This window comes from Apteryx mantelli, chromosome 3 (genome assembly GCF_036417845.1).
Source record: "Apteryx mantelli isolate bAptMan1 chromosome 3, bAptMan1.hap1, whole genome shotgun sequence".
NCBI classification, from domain to species: Eukaryota; Metazoa; Chordata; class Aves; order Apterygiformes; family Apterygidae; genus Apteryx; species Apteryx mantelli.
In genome coordinates this window covers 53,368,424-53,388,820 of record NC_089980.1, presented here as the reverse complement: position 1 = coordinate 53,388,820, position 20,397 = coordinate 53,368,424, and the positions used below count along the sequence as shown (strand labels likewise).

At 41.5% G+C, this 20,397-nt stretch overlaps 1 protein-coding gene across 3 annotated transcripts; it reads left to right on the top strand.

Annotated features, from left to right (window-relative positions):
* The first annotated feature begins 3,400 nt into the window (after positions 1-3,400).
* Positions 3,401-20,010, top strand: LGALS8 (galectin 8). Of its 3 annotated transcripts, XM_013943964.2 has the most exons (10): positions 3,401-3,484; positions 5,742-5,880; positions 10,563-10,651; positions 11,381-11,591; positions 12,282-12,398; positions 14,118-14,174; positions 14,253-14,279; positions 16,004-16,092; positions 18,103-18,268; positions 18,664-20,010. In XM_013943964.2, the coding sequence occupies exons 2-10, from the start codon at positions 5,839-5,841 to the stop codon at positions 18,811-18,813; spliced, it is 948 nt and encodes a 315-aa protein (XP_013799418.2). In that variant the 5' UTR covers positions 3,401-3,484; positions 5,742-5,838; the 3' UTR covers positions 18,814-20,010. The 3 variants fall into 3 exon arrangements, with proteins under 3 accessions (XP_013799418.2, XP_013799419.2, XP_067149468.1); XM_013943965.2 differs by lacking the exon at positions 3,401-3,484 and having other exon boundaries at positions 5,726-5,880; XM_067293367.1 differs by lacking the exons at positions 3,401-3,484; positions 14,253-14,279 and having other exon boundaries at positions 5,726-5,880.
* The last annotated feature ends 387 nt before the right edge of the window (positions 20,011-20,397 follow it).

Genomic DNA, 20,397 nt, shown 5'->3' with positions numbered 1-20,397 from the left:
GCCTTGCTGGCCAGGACCCAGTCCTGCAGTATCCAAGTGAGGGAGCAGGGCAGGCCTGGAGGTGGTGGCCATGTCCAACCAAGAGTCCACATCATAAGGCAGTATAATGGTGATGAGGCAGGTCTGAGGTCAAGTCAAGAAGTCAATACACAGGTCAGGGTTAGGATCAGACCCAGTGATTGTGGGGCAAGTCCATAGTGACAAAGCAGGGCCACGGTCAAGCCAGGAAATCAGTCCGTGGTTGGGGGTCTGGATTAATGGGGTCCATAGCCAGGAATGGGCTTGACAGTGACTGAACTGGAGACTGATGCTCCTCTGACATAGCTCAGGCAGGGATTGATGGCCCCGGGCTGAGCTGAAATGGGGTCCTGGGCCCATGGACAGGGTGGGGGGAGGCCTCAGGAGAGGCTGGTCAGGGCCAGTAAGGACTGTCAGTGCCCTCAGGGCCCTGACAAACAATGATAATACACCAGATTGTGGAGGAGATGTGAAATGTGGTTGCTTAAAGCAACAGCATGCTAGACATTAATCTAGGGGTCTGTCCTGTCCTTATGTCAAAGTAGTATGAGGATCTCAACTATATATTGCTTATGGTTATCTATCAATTAAAATACATATTTTTAGCTGTAATCTTAGAAGCCAGGGCTAGGGTACTGAGTATGTGAAAGTGGTGTGCAGAGATAAAGGAACTTCATATTCAGTGCCAACGACTGCGAGGTGCTGTGATATTCAGCAATGTGGGAGGGAATGTGGTATGTAGCTGTGGCTCTGGATTAAAGAAGATTATCAGTGTCCTGTGGTAACACTTATATTGGTCCTCAGACACACAACATGAAAAAACTGGATCACAAAACTCTATTTCTTTCAATTTCTTTATGAGAAAATGACTAAAATGAAATGGCTAATGCACTGCCTACTTCTACCACGAGTACCCCCAGTCCTTATTCTGCTTCTTCTTACTGAAACCCCCCAAAAGGACTTTATCTCACCTAAGAATTTGGAATTAGCTGACAAATACTAGGTAAGAAGTTAAGGAGGAGAAGACAAGGTCAAAGGCACTTTGGGGGAAAAAGCACTCTAAATTCTGATCCTGTCATTTATGATATTGCTGTATTTTGCAGTCTCTACAAAGAGAAAGGAATTTAAAGTTGAGTTCAATAAGAAGTATGAATAATGAATAAAACTCCTATACATTCCCTAAGTAAAAAGCTAGAGTAATTCAGTTTCCTGGAACAAATTGTAATTGCCAAGCACTTTCTAGTACTATCATTGTGCAGTCTAATTTGGTAATTTCTTACACATATGACTCCTCAACTCTCTCCTGGAGTGTCAGATGTTCTTGTGTACCTTCAACTAAGCTTTTAGTGTGTATATCATTCTGGGAAGAGACTACATCTCAGCTGTGAAGCCAAAAACACCTATTTATAGACAGACTATGACATATGTTGTGGGAATCAAACCTTACCAGGAATTAGAGTCAAAAGTTCAAAATTAAGTTACATTTCCTAATCAGTTGAATAATGGAAACTTGTGGATTTTGCCAAACAAAAGAGGAAAGCAAAACTGGAATAATCTAGTTCTATGCAATGTTCTCTCTGTTCTCTGCTGCAAAAATGTTATGTGAGAGGGATGCAAACTAGTTTTCTCTTTCAACTTAGCTACAGTGTGATTTTATCACTTGCTGGGGGATTTGGAGTTTGTCTGGATGGATATAGTTTGGAGACAAGCTATTTTTTCCATCTCTTCCATTTCTTTGCCTTAGAAGGGGCGTTGTAATAATTCAGGTTTGTAAAGAATCTGTTGTCAGGATTCTGTGGATATATCACAAAACATTGCAGGTTTTGTAACTTGTCTTTTTGGAGCTTTTGCTGAATTCACGCTTCAACCTAGTTTTCCTTTCTCTGATGATTGCTCTATTTTTTTCTCCCTATGAGAGAATATAACAGAATATTGTTACTGCTCTCATCGTAGCCATCTGAAAGCAATAAAATTTCACATAGGATCTCATGTGAAGGAATTTGGCTTCGGACAAATATAACCTGCATGCCTACACATGAACGCGTTACTCCCATTAGCCAAGCTGTTGGTATTCCGTTGTTGCTGAATCCCATTCTGTACCCCAAGCTACCTTTCTACAAAAAGATCTACCAGGATCCTTACTAAACTGTACAACCAGAAAAATGTAGGAGGAAGGACAGACAGTGTTTGTGCAAAAAAACTGTTGTTAATGCCCTTTATTTCCAAAATAAAATCCTGTTGGTCAAAGGGAAGAAATGGGTTAAAGGAAGCAGCATGATTCATAGGCTGGGTGCACAGTTTGCTGTTTCAGGGCGTAAAGCAAGCTCACAGAGCAGGATGGATGTCTGACATGTCTCACAGTTTTTTATCCTCTCAGTAAGTTCAGCTTTTTAAAACGAAACTAAGAACATTGTGATCTTTGAATATTTTGACTTGTGATGTAGCACTGTGGTAAAAGATTTAGGTCCTTTTCTCAGAAAGCGTCTCCATTTTCCATACAGGAAGATGTCAACGCATGGCAGTTAGGTTAATAACAGAGGCTGGGTCGACACTCGAGAGGTGTCTGTAAAGTATTTCCACTGTCATTTCAAGTCTGCTTCTTGTCTCAACAAAGTTAAGTCCTAGGTGGAAACTTACTTGGTTTGGTGAAAACTAAACCACCTGTAAGTCTAGTTCATGGCTCTTTGTGCTGAGCTTATCTAGTGACAAGCATGATAAACTTGAAAAGCTGGATCAGTTATTCCATTGTTATCTAACGTATTGCCTAAATCATTATCCCACTGGGGGCACAAAATGATATTGCTGATTTATTTCTGCTGCTGTTTGGGAAGCCCGCATGCCTGGGAACGGGCTCTTCACAGCAGCCCCAAAGGGGAGAGTGGCCCCTTTCTCAGCCCTGCTGCCCCCCCAGGGCCTGGCACCTGCGGTGTGGGGGGAGGTGAGCCAGAGGGACCCCCACGGCCGCCAGGGCCCCGCTGTTTCCTCGTGATCACGTTTCCTCCATTTTGCCAGGGGAAATCATCACCGCCCTGCCTCTGGCCTACATTTCAGACTGTTAAATGCTGCCTCTCTCGGACACACTGGGAGACAGTGAGCTGGTTTCTCTCACTGCCAGCGGACAGGGGGTGAGAAGCGGAGAAAGGTGGCCGAGTAGCTGGGCTGGGCCGGGGGCATGGCTGGCATCAGGTCGAATCTGCTTTTATTCCTTTGGGAAGAGAAGGGAGAGAAACGGGAGCTCAGGGATAACCGGCCCTGGCCCGCGTCTGAGAGGGCACGGGGGGTAACGGGCGACCGTTGGCCCTTTAAAGGAGGGAGGGGGCCGCGCGCGGTGACGTCGCAGCGGGCACACGGGGGGAGGAGCCGTGGGGCGGGGCGGAGCGGTGGCAGCTCCCCCTGGCGGGGCGGGGGCAATGGCTGCGCGGCCCGGCCTCGGCCCGGCCGTGTCCGGGTGCTGCTAGTGACGGAGGTAAGTTACACAGACACGGGCAGTCCCTAAAGGGGCTTTAGGGGGAAAATGGGGGTTAAAAATAATAACAGTGATTCCCCCCTGCCCCATTTGCGTCTAACCGAGGGGGTTCCTCCCTCGGCTGCAGGCGCCGAGGCGAAGGGCACGTTCTGTGGAGTTGCGAGTGTTTTGGGATGATTTGAGGCTTTATTAAGCTTTAATTTTGTAGTTCTTGGTGAAACTACTCCTGTAGTTCTGTGGGTTTTTAATTTTTTTTTTTTGCATGTTGTAGCATTGGATTTACAGCTGGAGAGGATGCTGGTGTTTTTTACTTGAATTGTTTAAGAATACCCAGAAAGTGTCTCGCTTATTCTTCTTGCAGAAGCCTTGTTTGCCTTGATACAAAATTTAGCCTTGGTTATAAAGTCTGTCTTGATGTTTTTTTCCTTGCAAAAGACATTTTCTGCATGTCATAAAGTGATAATGTCACAGCTGATGGTAGGCCTTCCTGTTTCTTCTTCTTGAAGAGGCTTTGTATTTTGTGAATTGATAAGAAAGTATATGTATTTTTTTAATTCTAAAATATCATTAGAAAACCCTCACTGTGTAATGTTGTGGTTTTAGGACTTGGCATAATGTTTACTTGCAGTAATTCTTCTGTTAAAACGTTACAGCTAAACCTTGCGGATGCAGACCCATCTCCTGTTCAGTCAAATAGTGCCCACATTACAGCTTTCCCTTGTTTTTGTGGCCTCCTTTTTTAATAAAAGGAAATAAACCAAAAACCCCATCACTTTGCCCTAGTGCCGCCTGATCTGCCAAAACTATCAATGGTGGGCTTAAGTTTGGGCATATGCAACTAGAGCTGTTTCTGTTGCAGGGTGCCCTTTCAATGAGGTCTAGACTGGTATTGCAGACCAGAGAAAGTTCAGTTAGCGGGCTGCTGGACACTGAACTGTAAATTTGGGCTTCATTTCTTGATTTGCTATTAGACTTTCCCATGCTGTAGCCAGAAGTGTTGCTTGCTTTGGCCTTGGTTTCCCCATTTTTAAAATGAAGATACTGAAACTTGGCTGTCTTCACACATTCTGTTTGCGAATTGGTGGTGGTATCCCATGAGAGGCTCAAAATAGTTATGCAGTCTAGGTTGATTGTATAACACTTTATGTTCTCTGAACTTCATGTTAGGCTCTGGACTTAAGTAGGTGGGTTAATGCCCTCCTGATCCTAATCCCCCACAAGATAAACCAGATGCTGCTATGGGTCACTCCATTGTTGAATCATTTCAGAAGATTAATCCCAGGTCCTTGTGGAGTAGGTCACTGACTCTTGATTGCATGTTGTTGTCTTGTTTGTTTGTTTGTTTTTTGGTTTTGTTAAATGTTGAAATGTTGCTAGCAGTTTTAACATTGCTATTGCTTGACAACTGTCTCCTTTGTCATCTTCCCTGTCTGCCTCTTTTTCTTCCCACAATTTGCATGCTACCTTAAGATGTCTCTCCAGAATGTACAAGAAATAATTGCCTAGTAGTTTTGAAGTTGGGTACTGAGTTTTGGTCACTTTCTTTAGAGAATTTGCTAAAGAAATTACAGTGTAGCTAGACATACCCACAAACTGTTATTTCATTTCTTATTAGTGCTGTGCATTTAATGCAAGTCTTACAGACTCCTGTAGTTATTTGTGGAGGTCAAGGATTGTGTATGTTGAAGGAAGAAATGGAAAACACCCTTTGCTTTCTTTGGCTAGTATCTCTTAGCTTTATGTAAGATAGAACTGGAAAAATCAAGAAGTTCTGCCTCTAGGGCTTGTCTCCCTTGAGAAATTTGGGAAAAGGACATAAAGTGGTGAAAGAAACAAAATGGCTGTTTACCTTGAAAAACTGTGTTTTGTACTGGGTGTCTTTTCCCTGGCTGCTGGCAGGGTCAGGTGCAAATGGAGAGTTATTGAGGCCCAGCTAAAGGGGCTCCAAGTCATCAACGTTTCCTGTACAATGACGATTTTTGTGGGGAATTTTCTCTCAGTGTACATAATCCCCTCAGGAAGCTGCTGATAAAATTGTGTGTAGATGTGTGCACTGTCCCTTGCTAGGGTAGTGTTTTAGTTATTTAACCAAGCCTTTAATTTCCATATCACTAAACTCCAGCAAATTCCTTGGAAAGAAAGGAAGGGTGTTTGTATTGTTTCTTGTGCTGTTTGGCAGGATACGTTGAAGGTTTCACTTTTGTTTCATGTAGTTTCACTTTGCTTCTTTCTAATTAAAAGCTTTGGCTTTTTGAAGGGATCCCTGCTTTGGTGCTGCCAGACAAGTGATACTTCTAATCACAGTTCAACAAGTGGTCACACAGAACTGACAGATTTAAACTGGAGGAGGGAAGATGATGTCCTCGGATGAGCCACAGAAGACAATCAATAACCCGGTAACTCTCCTGTCATATAAACAGCTTCTCCTCTGGGAAATTGGACTTTGCTGTTTTATGTCAATAATTAGTAAAGCATTCATGCTGTTTGCAGAGAGTGATGAGTGTTACCAAGAACTCTTTGCATTGCTCAAGTATTTGAGAAAGAAACTTACAGGTGGTGCTGGGAGCTGATGGTGCTTAGAGTTTGTGCTATAAGCAAATGAAGACTAAATGCACAATAGCTCCAAAACAGGAAGGAAGCTCTCTCAGCCTTGGAGGATAATGCTTTTTCATACACAGCTTTTGTGGATGTCTGGCATTCTTGCAGAATGTGTTGGAACACCGGTAAAAATATGATAAGCAGTATTTTCAGTCCTATTTCTCTGTAAACATGGGTGGTGTCTTGCAGCTCTTAAGACTGTTTTTTGGTGCTTATAACTTCAGTCTGAACAATTAAACTTGGAATCTTTATCCGTAGTTGATGTCTTATCTTGCACTAGAACTTATTTTGTGGAAAACTTGAGCTACAGCAGTTCAGCCGTTGCAGAGAGTGGAGTTGACAGGATGTTGTTAGCCAAGTTTAGCATCGGGAGACTTTCTCTGAAAAGCTCAAGTATTCTCATGCTCTGGGGCAGTGGCTTGACATTGGCATGAGACTAAAGGGATGAGCTGGATGTGTATGTTTTGTTGCCTCTTTAGAAAAGTTAGTTTTTGAGCCTGGAGAAAATAGTATTTTTAACATTCCGTACTGAAACATTTCTAAAATGTTAAAGTCTCTAAAGAATCTGCGTGGAGTATACAGCAGTGCATGCCTGCACAGGGCTTCCATATCTATTGCAGTTTTGCTCTGATACAGTCCTGTGCCCTCAGTGAATCTGGTTGTTGAATCCTTTTGTTCTCTCACTGCTTGTGAAGAAGATGGACTGGAGGGGTGACAGGGAAGGAGCTTCAACCTTCTTCTTGACAAGAACCCAGCTGGGAGAGGAGGCAAAAGCTGTGTGGACATGGACCAGAAGCTGGAAGGCCTGAACTGCAAAAGAAAAGGGAGGGTGAAAGCTGGCAGATGGTATTGGAACCTGGTTTGCGTGGGGGAGGAGAGCAGATGTGAAGAGAGGGATTGGGAGGTGTTTAGTACAGATTTCTCTGTGTAAGAAAGAGTGAAAGACTTTAGCAAAAGTTGATGGCTGCAAGGGGACTGATTATGATGGGTGACAAGACCAGACTGGAGAGAATAGTGGGGTAAAACTAGGGCTTGAGGGGTCAAGAGCTTAGGCTGGGAATAAGAGTGAGTGTTTGGGATTGGAGTGTGGAGGCAGAGTTGGGAAGGCATGTGCCAGCGGCCTCAGGACAGACTCAAGACTAGGCCCTGAGCAACCTGCTCTAGCTGACCCTGCATTTGAGCAGGGCATTGGACTCCAGAGGTGCCTTCCTCCTGCTCTGTGATTATCACCTGAATCAGCTGAACCAGCTGAAGGGAAAGAAGTAGGGAGGGTTCATGATACCCTTGTAGTGGGGATATTAGCAGAGCAGACAATGCCTGTGAGAGCAAACCCCAAATGAGACCTGGTTGTCCAAACTTCAGGTTTGAGTTTGACTGCTTTGCTGTTTGCACAAAATCTCTCCAACTAGCTGGTTCAGTCACTGATAGACTACTTGAGCTATTGTGTGTGTGACCTTCATTGAACTACAGGTTCAGGCATGCTGTTGTTCTTTGTGTAGCTATATGGTATAGGTATACCTAAACCACAAGATAAAACTTAGTAGGGATGGAGGGAAGCAGTCTGTGAAGTTTTCATTGTTTCAGTGAATTGTTCCATGAGCAGTAGAACTGAAGAGCTCTCTTACACATTTGGGTCTGTGATATATTTCTTCGCTACCATACGGTTTTGAATTGTCCAGAAAATCCTGCTTTCCCTCTTATGCCCTTTATTCCACCTGTCTGGCAAGAAATGTTATGCCCCTCCTGAAGGGGCAACTCCCTGCTACAGAGTGAGCTAGATAAAAGCTGTGTTATCCCAGCCTCTTCCTCGGTAAGGCCATAAATTGTTGTCCTCTTGTTTTATGCAAATTGGCAGACATTAGCAGTAACTTTATCTTTGAGACCTCTCAAACTTGATTGATATTAGCCAAATAGATTCAAAGGTAATTTTAGGAGATTTGGAAGAAAGCTGGGATGATGATGGACCATTTGATGTCACAAGCTTTGCTTCTTAATGGATGAGGAAGAATTACCCCCCTCCCCCCAGAGAAGAGCCTTAAGACATAAGGAAATTACATGTGCATTCTATGATGACAAAACCTCATTAAGTCTGTAGTATTACACCCGGGAAATGCTGTACTATGTCCATTCGCATTCCATGTCTGAAATTCTGAGGACTTGATGGGACAACCTTCTTTGCTCTTGAATAAATACATCCTTTTGGGGCGTAAGGAAGCTTTTTGCCACAGCTCCTCCAGGGCTAAGTAACTTTGACCCACTAGCGTAGTCTAGTGCCAGCATCCCTGGCCTGTGTCTGTCTGTTTCTCATTGGTTCGTCTTTGGAGACTGAACCAGCTATTTCTTACCCTACTGCAGTATACAGAGTTCCAAACCACTCAGGAGTAGTGTGTTAAAACTGTATTAAATACAGAAAATAATCAGGATGCTTTTCTTTTATTCTTCAGATAAAACTGTGAGCCTCCTGTGTACATCTTATTCATTAGGAAACCAAGCTACTACACTACCAGTAGTAAGCAAAGGGATTTCAGCCTTTTTATTCATTCACTAGGGAAGATTGCCAGATGACTAAAAATGATCTTTTTGTAGGAGTGGTCTTCAGGTGACACCTATTGGCTATACCATATGCTCTTGTTGCGTGTGGTTAATATCTTCTTTTGCCTGTAGTAAGCAAAAGTTTCCCTACTAATGGAATAAACTTTTTAATAGGCAACAGTCCCTGTTCCCTTTCTATCTGTGTTTATTTTGTTTTCCTGAGGTGCTTTGTTTCTAAAGTGCTTGTGGGAGTCTACTTCAAGGTAGTTGGAGCTGTTTGTGCTGATAAAGTATGAAGACTTAGGACAGCTGCAAGCAACTGAAGATGTTAGACATTCACTTTCAATACTTGTTTTCACATCTTGCCCCTCTTCCACTGTGCATGCTTAAGCTAATAAAATACATGAGTCTTTGAACAACTTAACCACTTGTAAGCTTCTATTACTTGAGAAGTAAGTTCTTTAAATCTGTTCTGCTTGATGTAGTGGTTGACTGTATGCTAGGTTTTGTGCAACGTGTGGGTGGCTGAGAAGAGAAGGGGAGAGAGGGCAGGAAAGAATGTGAATCTATTGGCAGAAGAGAGCAGAGAGATATTAACACAACACTCTGGATTTAGTTTTTGCTGTTATTTACCCCCTCCCCTCTCCTCCTCACAAATTCACAAGTATAGGTGTCAGCAAACACCTTCCTGTTTTCCATGATGCTATATATGTATATTAAAAAAATCGCAACTTTCCCCCTTATGGTCCAATATTTTATTCAAGAATAGTGTTTCTTATCTCTTCATTTTTCATTGTTAATTTCCTGGAACTCTTGTTTACAATTTATGTTTCATTTCAAAGTTGTTCTAAAATTTTATATATAATTCCATAGTTCATGCATTTTGGGGCAAAAGAAACCTGAGCAGAAATTTGTCTGTTAACCAGAGCAAATGTAACACTTGCTACCACTTACCTCCTTTTTCCATATAAATCTCACCTGGTGAGATGCAGATGTACAGCTGTGCTTTCCAAACAGTTTCCTCTAGGCCTCCACAGTTTTCTCTTATGGGGCTCCCTTTCCCTCACTGAAGTGCTTGGTGCTCCAGGAGGTAGTCAAGGTGGCGTGTCTGTCTGCATGTCTGAAGCTGTGTCGTCATTAGCCATGTTGCCAGTGTGGGTTTTTTTAAATTTTGTTTTAACTGACGTATCTCCTCATACGGCTTAACAACTCCTACCATGTTGCCTTTTCAGTTTAGCATAATGTATGCGTTACCTTCTCCAGCTATTAATAAGGAAGAGAAAATAGACAAGGCTGTTGCTCTGACACAGACTGCAAATTGCAAATACCATTAAGACTGAGATTCCTGAATGGGCTGTTTCAGTGCGCCCTGCAGTTCACAGTTCATTAGAATGAAGTATTTTCCTGTGTTTGTTGTGCAGTTTTTACTAAGATGGCACACTGCTCTCTGCCATAGTCTCTTCTCCTCTTCCCATCACTGTTTTTCCAAAGGGAGCAAGAACAAGCAGAAAGGCAGCTGGTGTGGTCTGGTGTCAGAAGGGTTGTGGAGGGGTGGGACAGTTTGCCTTCTGCTGCCAGCAAAGGGCTGCTAATAGTCAGCCCTTGGAAATGACCTAATTTGATGTGAATCTTCTTCAAACTTTCATAAAAGTGAGGCAGTAAAGTGTTGCCACTCTTCATTTGAGGGCTAGGAATGGAAGCTGTAAACTTTAATTTTACCTGAAAAATTTGGTTTCCATAGATAAAAATCCCCTGGGATTTTCTTTTCCATTATGGCAGGTACTTAATGCTGTTCTAGTGTTTTTTACATGAAATGCTAGTTGTCTTTCCTTTAATGGGCTAGACTACCACATAATGAAGTATTAGAATATTGTTTTAAAAACTACTTTGTTTTTTTGCCTTGATCCTAACGTGTTATTTCGAATTTTTTTTCCCCCACTTCTTCTAGATCATTCCCTACGTTGGGACAATTCTTGGTGGCCTTGTTCCTGGAGAGCTGGTTGTAATACATGGGAGTGTTCCTGATGATGCAGACAGGTAATGACTAAGGTGTCGCTTTTCACAATGCAATCGTGTGAGCAAACATAATGAATGAAAATGTTTCCAGGGTCCTGCCTGTGATTTCAAATAAAGACTTGTTCTAAATCCTTGTGGTAGCATGATGGAGAATACAAAAATTCATGATGAGAATTGGAGGATAAGCTGCTGCTTGCATTCTGCTGATCCTCTCTTGTCTTTTCTTGATTTGCCTGCTCTGGCTATTGCTCCCCTGTCCCCTTCATTGCATATATCTGCATTTCTGAAGAGATTTGCTGAGGCTAACAAAACTGATAATTGAATGTGTTCCTTGAAGGAATTGTCTTAACAAGTGGGATGAGGAGATGTGAACTCTACTGTTTACGGCACAGTGTGGGGATTCTGTTCCCTGACTTGACCCAAAGTTCATTTCTGAATTTGGTTATTCTACCTAGGAACATGATGGGAGGGAAGGTGATGAACACAGTAAGTGAGAAGCTCAGATGGTATGAAGGATGAGCATTAAGTAAATGCTTAAATCTTTCAATTCATTGCAATGAATCACAGGAGAACTTTTTGGAGATGTTTAGGCATTAGACAAAGATTTGTTTTTTCTTATCCAGCAACACTCCTTGTGTCTGCCTGTCCTGAGGTTCAATAGTAAAACACTAAGTGCTTTTTGCATTGAATTTGAAGGTGTTTTCTAGATAGACTGAGCTCAATGTGGTTTGACTTGTTTTTTATGTTTAGATTCCAGGTGGATTTCCAGTGTGGCAGTAGCATAAAGCCTCGTGCTGATGTGGCCTTTCATTTCAACCCCCGCTTCAAAAGGTCTGGCTGCATTGTTTGCAACACACTGGACAAGGAAAAATGGGGCTGGGAGGAGATCACTTATAAGATGCCCTTTCAAAAGGGGAAGTCATTTGAAATCGTCATCGTGGTTTTGAAGGATAAATTCCAGGTGAGCTTGGGCTGTAGTTTTTGTTGTTATTTTCTTTCTTTTTCCCCTTAGCCAGCTGTCAGGCTAATAGACAGAGATATTTGCTATATGTACAAAATAATGGTAAGCCTTGGTTTCTCTGTTACAAAGGTACAGTCTAATTACAGAGAAGGTTAGAAACCTCTTTAAAGAGGTGCAAAGTAAATCAGACCTCTCCCTTTGCATGGTTTCCTTCAAAGTTGCCTGAGTAGACAAAAAACTTCCTGCCATGGCGGCTGACTCCACCTCCTCCCTTTTTATGTGCAAAGGGCTGACCTTACAGTAAACTTCTGCAAGAACAGCGTAGGATGGTCCTTCTCTTGGAGAAAACAATTTGAGGTGCATTTGTCTTGTTCTGTTAGACTGCAGTAACGTAGATTCTGTCCGATTGGTCGTACCATGTTGGCAAGTGATTGGGTGATGGAAACAAAAGGAGGGAAATGCAACATTTAGTATAGTCAAATCTCCCTCGTAGTGAGTGGAAAGAGAGAGGCTGAATCATGGATGAGCTGAACTTAGTTGCTCTAAATCTTCTGAAATACTCCCTGCATTTGTACCAAAACAGAATAAAATAGAATAGAGATGCATGCAGATAATTTGATATATGAATGGTGTAATATATGTTTAATGGCACTTTCCTGTTTTGTTTCATTTTGTTTCTTGTCTCTTTAGGTGACTGTAAATGAGAAGCACTTGCTGCTATACAACCACAGAATTAGCCTTGAAAGAATAGATACTCTTGGGATATATGGCAAAGTGCGGATCAAAAGTATAGATTTTATTTCTAATGTAAGTTATATAGCTAACTGACTCCTTAGTTTTGTTGTTGTTGTTCTGTAACTTGTGAAAGTGCAGAATAGGATTTATGGTGAAACGGAAGTAACAAAAGCAGCTTCACAGTTAAATTCAATACGGGGGAATCTTCCTTCCCAGTTTAACATGTGAGTGTCATTTAAAGAGCCTCCCCATTTTAGCCTTGAGGTTAAGGGTGAAAGGATGACAAAATCTACAGCTTACAAAGTTAATAGGAGAGATGGTATAAAAATATATTGGATGCGGAATTGGAGGGATGGACTAGTCTTTTCAGATATTTCAGAAGCTCTGAAATGAGCTCTCGAGGAATTCAGTGCTTCCAAGTGCCTGTATTTAGCCACAACTGGAACTACTTGTGTGCAAAACCCTGTTTTTGCAACAAAAAATGACTGAATTGTTGAATGAAGTGATAACTAGAAGTGTGTGCATATTTGTCGGATGGGGGGATGGGCAGCCTTCTTTCTCAGGGGAAGGTCTTATGGTTTGACTTGCACTCAGACCAAGCTGCAAGGACTTTGAAATGTAGGCAATGCTGTGCTTCCTCTGAGCAAAGCTGCCAGGTCTGCTGGAGAAAGTAAACCAATAGGAAGGAACTGAACATCTTGCTCTTTCCTGTGCTTTTCTCCTTCTGCTTTGAAATGGTGAGATTTGTAATCTGAAGCAGAAGGTGGTAAATTCCAGGGAGGTACAGAAGATGGATGATCACGTTATCCCACCCTCCTTCCTTACCTCCACTCAGTGAGATAGCCTACCTACTCCTCTGTAATACTCAGTCTTTTCTGCTCCAGTCTCACTTCAGTGTGGACAAAGCTTAGGTCTCTTGCTGCCAAGCATCAGGTCTAACAGATCAGCAGACTAATAACTGTATTGAAGGAGGGTGAAGATTTGAGCCTGAGTTTTAAAGATGCATCTACTTGCTGATCAGTTGTAAGCCCTATATACTGATTCTTTGTTTGAGCCTCATCACTTGACCTTGGGCATGTTGTCAGCGTATTGGTAATCTAAAGCTGTCTAAATCCCAGTCTTGGAGGATTGATTCTAAGAAGAGCTTGGGGGCAAGCAGATGCTAGAGGTTGGTTTCTATCCCAAGCACAAAACAAAGTTAAGTGTTGCTTTAGTCTGTGGTGCTGATCATGTATCCTTTGGGGAAGAGAGGAAAGGAGAGAGTGGTTGTTTCCTTTTTACTTTTGCTTCTAGTGTACTATTCTGAAGAGGAAGAGGATGAGTTGTACTGAAATAAACAAGCTGAAGATATGATCTGCCAAGGCTAGGCCAGAATTTACCTGTGCACTGGGGAGGGACTGGGATGCAGAGGGCTGCCTGGAATCTCGGGGTTCCTCTGAGGTCCCATTTCTGGATGGACCAGCCCTCCTGGTATTCCTACCCCAGTAAGGAAAGCTGAGTGGGTACCCTCAGGTGCCAAGGTGTTAACAGTTGGTGCTGTGATTGTTGAATGAGGACTCAAACTGTAATGAGGTCATCTTTAGAAATCTGCTTGGCTTCACTAATTGATCTTCAGGATATTTCCTTGGTTTGTGGGGGTTTGGCTATCTTTTCTTGACCATAATCCTACATTTCCATGTTAATATTTCACCCTTCAAAACTGCACAGATCCATGTATGTTTCTAAAACAATTTTTATGTTAGAGTTCTGTCATGTTAGCAGCGATCTCTAAATATCTCTTTTTTTCTGCAGTCTTTACAAGGCAGTCAGCCATCATCTCTAGGAATAACAAAGATAAACACAGAAAATGTATGTATGATTTTATGAAGGTTAAATGAATCTTCCTGTTGTCTGATAATCTAGTTAATATTTGTTTTTCTTTTGTAGGGGGAAATGCCAGATGATTCACAGTTTGTAAGTGTCTCATGTAGATGTATAGCAAATGTGAAGAGTTTAAAAAAAAAGGGGGGGGGGAGGATAGAAACATCTCAGTTATTCAAGAAGCAGCATGCACAGAACACGGGAATTGAGAACCTACTGGGAGATGATCATCAGTGAGGCTTTATAGAGAGCAGTCATCTTTTCCACTTGCTAGTCAAAGTAAGGCTATTCCTTAAAGCATATGGAAAAAGGATAAACATGGCATCCACAGCCATACACAGGAATATAAAGTGAGGTACCTAAAGATTTAAAGGACCAAATAACACCAAAAGTGTTGTTCAAATAAGCATGCTCCATTTTCTCAACTTTGGGAAATACTTGCAAAACAAGCCTGTGTTAAAAGCATTTTGCAGACACTGAGACTGAATTGCCTTATCTTAATGTGCTTAGTATCTCCAAAACTTTTATGTATAGTGCTTAGTAAGTCAGGCTGTTAAACTCAGAAGTGCCAAATACTGTATTTGTGTGATATTCATGTTTGGATAAATGTGCAGCCACCATTTCAACCTCCAGTTAAAAGATACTGTATTTTAATATCTGAGTGAAATTTTCATCCTGTTCATCCACAATATAATGTTCAAACCTGTCTGGCTACATCTTCCTCTTGCTGACAGATCTGGCCTACCATATATATACACTCCAGATAGCTGGATGCAAACATTGCACCTTAGGGTCAGAACTTGCACCCAGCTAGCATGGAGCCTAGGCAGAGTGAGTGCTCATCTTTTTGCAAAAAGCTGTACAGGTGGTCAGTATCCAGCATCTAGTAGCCAGGTTTGAGTAAGGACCTTCCTCAAACTGAAGAGGGGTTGGAAGCCAGGAATGCGTACAAGTAGAGTTTGTGGAGAAGCCAGAGCTGCAGTGAGGGCTGTGATTTTGGTTGCCTTGTCAGCTGATGCTCTACTTCCTTCAATCCTCTTTCTAAAACCAAATAATAGGAAATACTGCCATTTGCAAATGGTGGTTTTAAAAAAAATAGGCTAAAAATCTCCTGCTTGCTCCTTTTCCCTGACCAAAATAAAAAACACAAATAAAATACTTGCAGTATCTGCCATTATGAACCAGTACCTGGAGAATTGAATACTCGGTGACCTTACTTCTAGTACTTAGGCAACTGTGGGACTACAAACTTAGCATGAGTCTTACTCTTCTGAAGTATAACCGAAGCTTTCAGAAAGAAGAGGTTGGTCTGTTTGTGCATGAGTGTTTGTGTCTGAATAACTGTGTGTTACAAACCGAAATCAGTGCACAGAGTTTCATGCTTATTGTGATAGCTTGTTTAAATCAGCTGATGCTTCTCAAATGTGGCAAACTATGTTGGAGTATCTGTGTGACAGATCAAATCTGGCGTTTGTCAGTACTGGCCTTTTTGGTGTTTAGAAAGGTCCTGACCCTGGATTAAGGCATTTGTTGTTGCTTTTCCCCAGTGCAACACCCCTCCATTAGTGGTGGCAGAAGCAGCTGTAGATTATGTCGATTTTGAACCCAAGGTTCTAGATCTAGGGGAAGAAAAGTAAACATTGATGTGTTCATGTCAGTATAGCTTTACCACAGTATTAGTATCCAGGAATGTATTGGTAGGACTAACTTTCGCTGTGGGTGCAGATGTGTAATTATAGATCAGACTAGAGTAAAAGCTCAGCTTGTATATTGAAAAAGTAAGTCGCAGTCAAAATTATGCCCGATTATACTTCCAGGGAGTTCCTTATGTTGGCAGACTCAATTCTGCACTTCGTCCAGGACACACAGTTGCTATTAAAGGAGAAGTGAACAAAAATGCAAATAGGTAAGTTACTGATTTTTTTGTTTTTTGTTTTTTTTCCCCCCTTACCCTTGCCCTTAACTAAGCTACTCTTGAGAAGAAATAGGCTTTTTCCATTGCCTCAGTGTATCTTTACTGACTTGCAACTTTGCATCTGGAGTCATCTGAAACTAAAGTGCAGTTTTCTTGGGAACCTGTGGGGTACTACTTTAGAAATGACTCACAGAGCAGCTTCATTGTGAAAAGTGAAGATAAAACCTGATTTGATTTTATTTTTTTTACCTGCTAAACCTGCATCCTTCACAAGATTATGTGCATCTGTTTTGGATTTCTGTTATGCAAGGCATGTGAGTGTGCACACGTGCAATACAAGGATCACTTTTATCCTAAAGAGATCCAACAGTAAGGAAATTGGCAGAAGTAGATGGAATATGAGTGAGTTAATGAGATGGGTTGCTAGCGTGCTCAAATGCTGCATGTTGCAAGGTTCCTCTGAATGCATCTAGGAATATCCCCTCAGGCATATGAGGGGCATGAAGGTGCTTAACTGACAACAGTTGAGGGATAAAAGCTGGTGGGGGAGTAGGAGCTATCATTTTAATAGCAAAGAAGGAATGACGGATTGCAAAGAAGGCACCTTATCAATGTGATTTAAAAAAAAAAGGGGGGTGGGGGAAGGGGAGCACAACATGGTCAAAACAGAGCTAGGCAAATGTGTGCGCTCCAGCATTCCCTTTGCTTGAAGGGTGTCTTTGACTCTGCAGAAACATGCCTAAAAATGAAGCAATTAGTGCAGATTGAGAAGTGTGCTCTTTATTCATTGTGTGTGTATGCATTGCACTCCTGCTTCCTCAGAACACATTTAAATCTTTCCAGCAGCTGTACAGCACTTAGAGTTCAAATTATTACTAGAACTCAAACTCTAGAAATCTCATCAATAAAGCTGAATGGACTTGAAATGGGACAAGATCTTTAATACTCAAGTAGTAGCATTTTGGTTTTTTTTTTTGTTTGTTTGAAAAGCTTGTTAGCATGTTTAAAGTGCTCTTGCTTATATGCATGAAGAGACTGTTAGGAGCTAGTTAAAGCACAGTCAGTTGTCTGCTCTTTGTGTTTGCTTTAAACATACAGATTTTTGTGGAGTTTGCAAGTTGTATAAAGCCTTTCTCTCAGTTGACACAGGTGTATGTGTTCCTAGTTCTCAGCGAGAAAGAACTTAATAGCTTCAAAATATGGCAGTTGCTCTCTGGACTGTAAGCAGTTCTAGGCTTCACCAAAGGAAGGGAACAATCTGACAGCTGGAGTTAATTTGGAGAGAAGTGTTTCTTCAGACTCAGTGGGGTCTTTGCCAGAGGTTGAAGCACTTCTCTAAATTTGGCTCACTCTTTTCTCCGACCACGCTTCTCTAGAGCTTCCCTGTTAGGAATCCTGTGCTGTGGACACGTCTGGGATTGCAGGGTGCATCAGCCTGGGCAGAGCTACTGTGCCTACAAAGTACTGTTTCGTATGAATGGTCTCCTATCATTCTTAAATGTACAGAGAATCCTCAAACCTTTACTTACACAGTTGAACCAGTTTGTCAGCAGAAAGAATATAATAATGTCACTTCAGTAAAACAAAGCCTCCCAATCATCTCCATTGCCTGCCCTTGTTAAGGGAAAGAGATGGTGGCGTGTGTAGCATGGTACGTTCCTGTGAGAACACTGCTTTCTAGTCAGCACTGACTGCAGTCAGCTTTGCTCAGTGCCTCCTTGCTCTTCCCTTCCCCCAGATTGCTGAGGCATGAACAGAACGTTGTTAGGGAAAAAGCAGATCTGTCAGGGTCATGTCCTATGTTTGCTGCCTCCAGCACAAGCTGCTGTGCAAAGGAGGCAGTTGCATGTTAACTGCCTGCTTGGTTCTTTGATAATCACAGCCCTGGTTCCAGAACAGCTCTGAGTATCAGTTAAAGGCTTGGTAGACAGCATGGATTAGTGCCTCATATTTATAAACTCTTGGTATAACAAACTTAAAAAAAAAAAAAATGTCTTCCAGCTTTGCTATAAACCTGAAATCAAGTGACTCAGAGGACATTGCATTACATCTGAATCCCCGAATGAAGACTGAAGTTTTTGTAAGAAACTCTTACCTCCATGACAGCTGGGGAGAAGAAGAAAAGGAAGTTGCCAATTTCCCTTTCAGTCCAGGAATGTACTTTGAGGTAAGATTAACTGAAATACAGCACCATACTTGTAATTCTGCACAAAAATAGTTTGCAGCGGGGCTTAAAAGTCATGCCACTAATACAGATTTTACAAAACTGGCATTCCTACATCTTAATGTCTTGAATGTTTAGGATTAGGTGGGATCACAGGAAGCAAAGATCTGATGAGAGCCATCTCTCCCTGATTTAAGTAGTTGCAAGTAATTCAAGCTGTGCTCAGGACTAAGTTTAATTAATTGAATTTTGTTGAAGTACCACATTTTCTGTTTCTTTCCTGTGAAAGGATTTTTCAGACCAGAAGCAGAGCTTGCTTGAGCCCAAGCTTGATCATCAGGTTGTTTTTCTTGTCTTAACTGAACTTAAAACTTGACTGTTCCTCTTCTTGTTTTCAGCTGATAATCTTCTGTGATGCCCATCAGTTCAAAGTTGCTATTAATGGTGTGCACACTCTGGAGTACAAGCATCGCTTTAAACAGCTTGAAAAGATCAATCTGCTGGAAGTCACAGGAGATGTTCAATTGCTAGATGTGAGGAGCTGGTAGTTCCTTTCAGTCAATCAGTACTAAAAGAAGTAAACTTATTCTAATGAGTTGTTTCTTTCTTGTCAAGTACAAACTGGTGCTGACTCATCCTCAGCCTGTCTTTATCTATTCAGGCTTCTGTATCTGCCTCTCTGATTTAGGTGAGTACCAGCATTGCTAACTCTGAGATTAAATCTCCCCCTAGTTTACAATATCCTGGCAAGATAAGTAAGTGTCTGCTCAGATAGCTCACCTCTATTACTGAACGTAGCAATATAAAAATGCTGCATCATACTGTGCCTAACAACTGCACTCTGTATGTTTAAGTTAAACTACTACTAGTCATTCCTTAATAGCATACATTCAATACTGTGAAGTAGAAACTAGACTGAAATAGGAGCTGAAAATATGACTATCCACTGTTAATGGGCCACTACCTGGTCATTTAAAATAAAATTACGAAAAAGTCTCCTGCTTCAGTTTTTGTTAGTGGTTGTAACCTTTTTGCCACGGCTAGATTAAGCAACCAGTTGATGCATTAGTTTTGGGAAAGGCAAGGAGGAATTTGATCCTACTTAGCCTGCTACTGCAGTAGTATCCTCTCTGCTATTCATGGCTATGTCAACTCTACTTATAGCTGGCTTAAATCAACCACACAGAAGCATTTCTAGCTTTCAGTTTTCCAAAATGAAGCAAATAAATAAATCAAAAAAAACCAACCAAACAAAAAAACCCCCAAATCCCCAAAGCCTGCTAGCTTTGATCTTGTCATGAGCTTCTGAAAACCCTTTAGTTGATCTGAAAGGGCTCCCAACTGAGCTGAGATTGCTCAGGGACTGAAGTAGATATTTCTGATTTCATTTTAAAACATGTGAACCTAGGTGTTCCACAGAAAGTTTCATTTGAGGTGAGACTTGGATATTCATCAGTGGAAAAGAGAATGAATCCTTTTTCAGATTCTTGTATTAAAATGCTATCTGAAAGAAACTGTTCCTATTGAGTTTTCCTTACAACTGGCAACAGTCTTAATTTTTATACTGTTATTTTTAAAAAGTAGCTATTGTCTGTCAGTACATGCTTGAAAGATATTCCTATTTATCTTAATATCTGCTAAAAGACTGAAGCAAGTTTCAAGAAGTACCTGAAAAGATAAACTACTAGCTTTGATGTATAAAAACTGTAAGTGAAAATAAAACTTATGAACTATGGTTTTCTTCAGGAGTAGCTAAATTGCTGTGATCCTTCTTTGTCTTATTTTGTCGTTTCACTTATTGTCTTTCTTACCCATATCTGCAACAGATTGGGCAAATTCATTAACATAGATTATTTACCTGAAGATCAACTTAAACTACTAATAGGTGGCAGTCTCTTAAATCTCCTACATGAATCCTGTGTTGTTTTGTATCTATCTTCTGTGGGATCACTTTTTTACTTCTCTAAAAACCATAGAAAAGCACAGAAAAGGCTGCAGTGCATGCTTTCACTGAGTACCATAGCCTGGCAGCTCCTGCACAGGGACAGTGACTGCAGCCCCTACCACAGCGGAATTTAGTGAGTCTTGCACATTTGCACCATGTGTTTGTGCATAACTATCAGAATTTGCTT

Bases quoted from the DNA above. Each gene is read 5' to 3' on its own strand.
- LGALS8 (XM_013943964.2), top strand. From the start codon at position 5,839: ATGATGTCCTCGGATGAGCCACAGAAGACAATCAATAACCCG. The intron at 5,881-10,562 runs GTAACTCTCCTG...CACTTCTTCTAG, and splicing joins AGAAGACAATCAATAACCCG to ATCATTCCCTACGTTGGGAC. The intron at 12,399-14,117 runs GTAAGTTATATA...TTTTTTCTGCAG, and splicing joins GTATAGATTTTATTTCTAAT to TCTTTACAAGGCAGTCAGCC.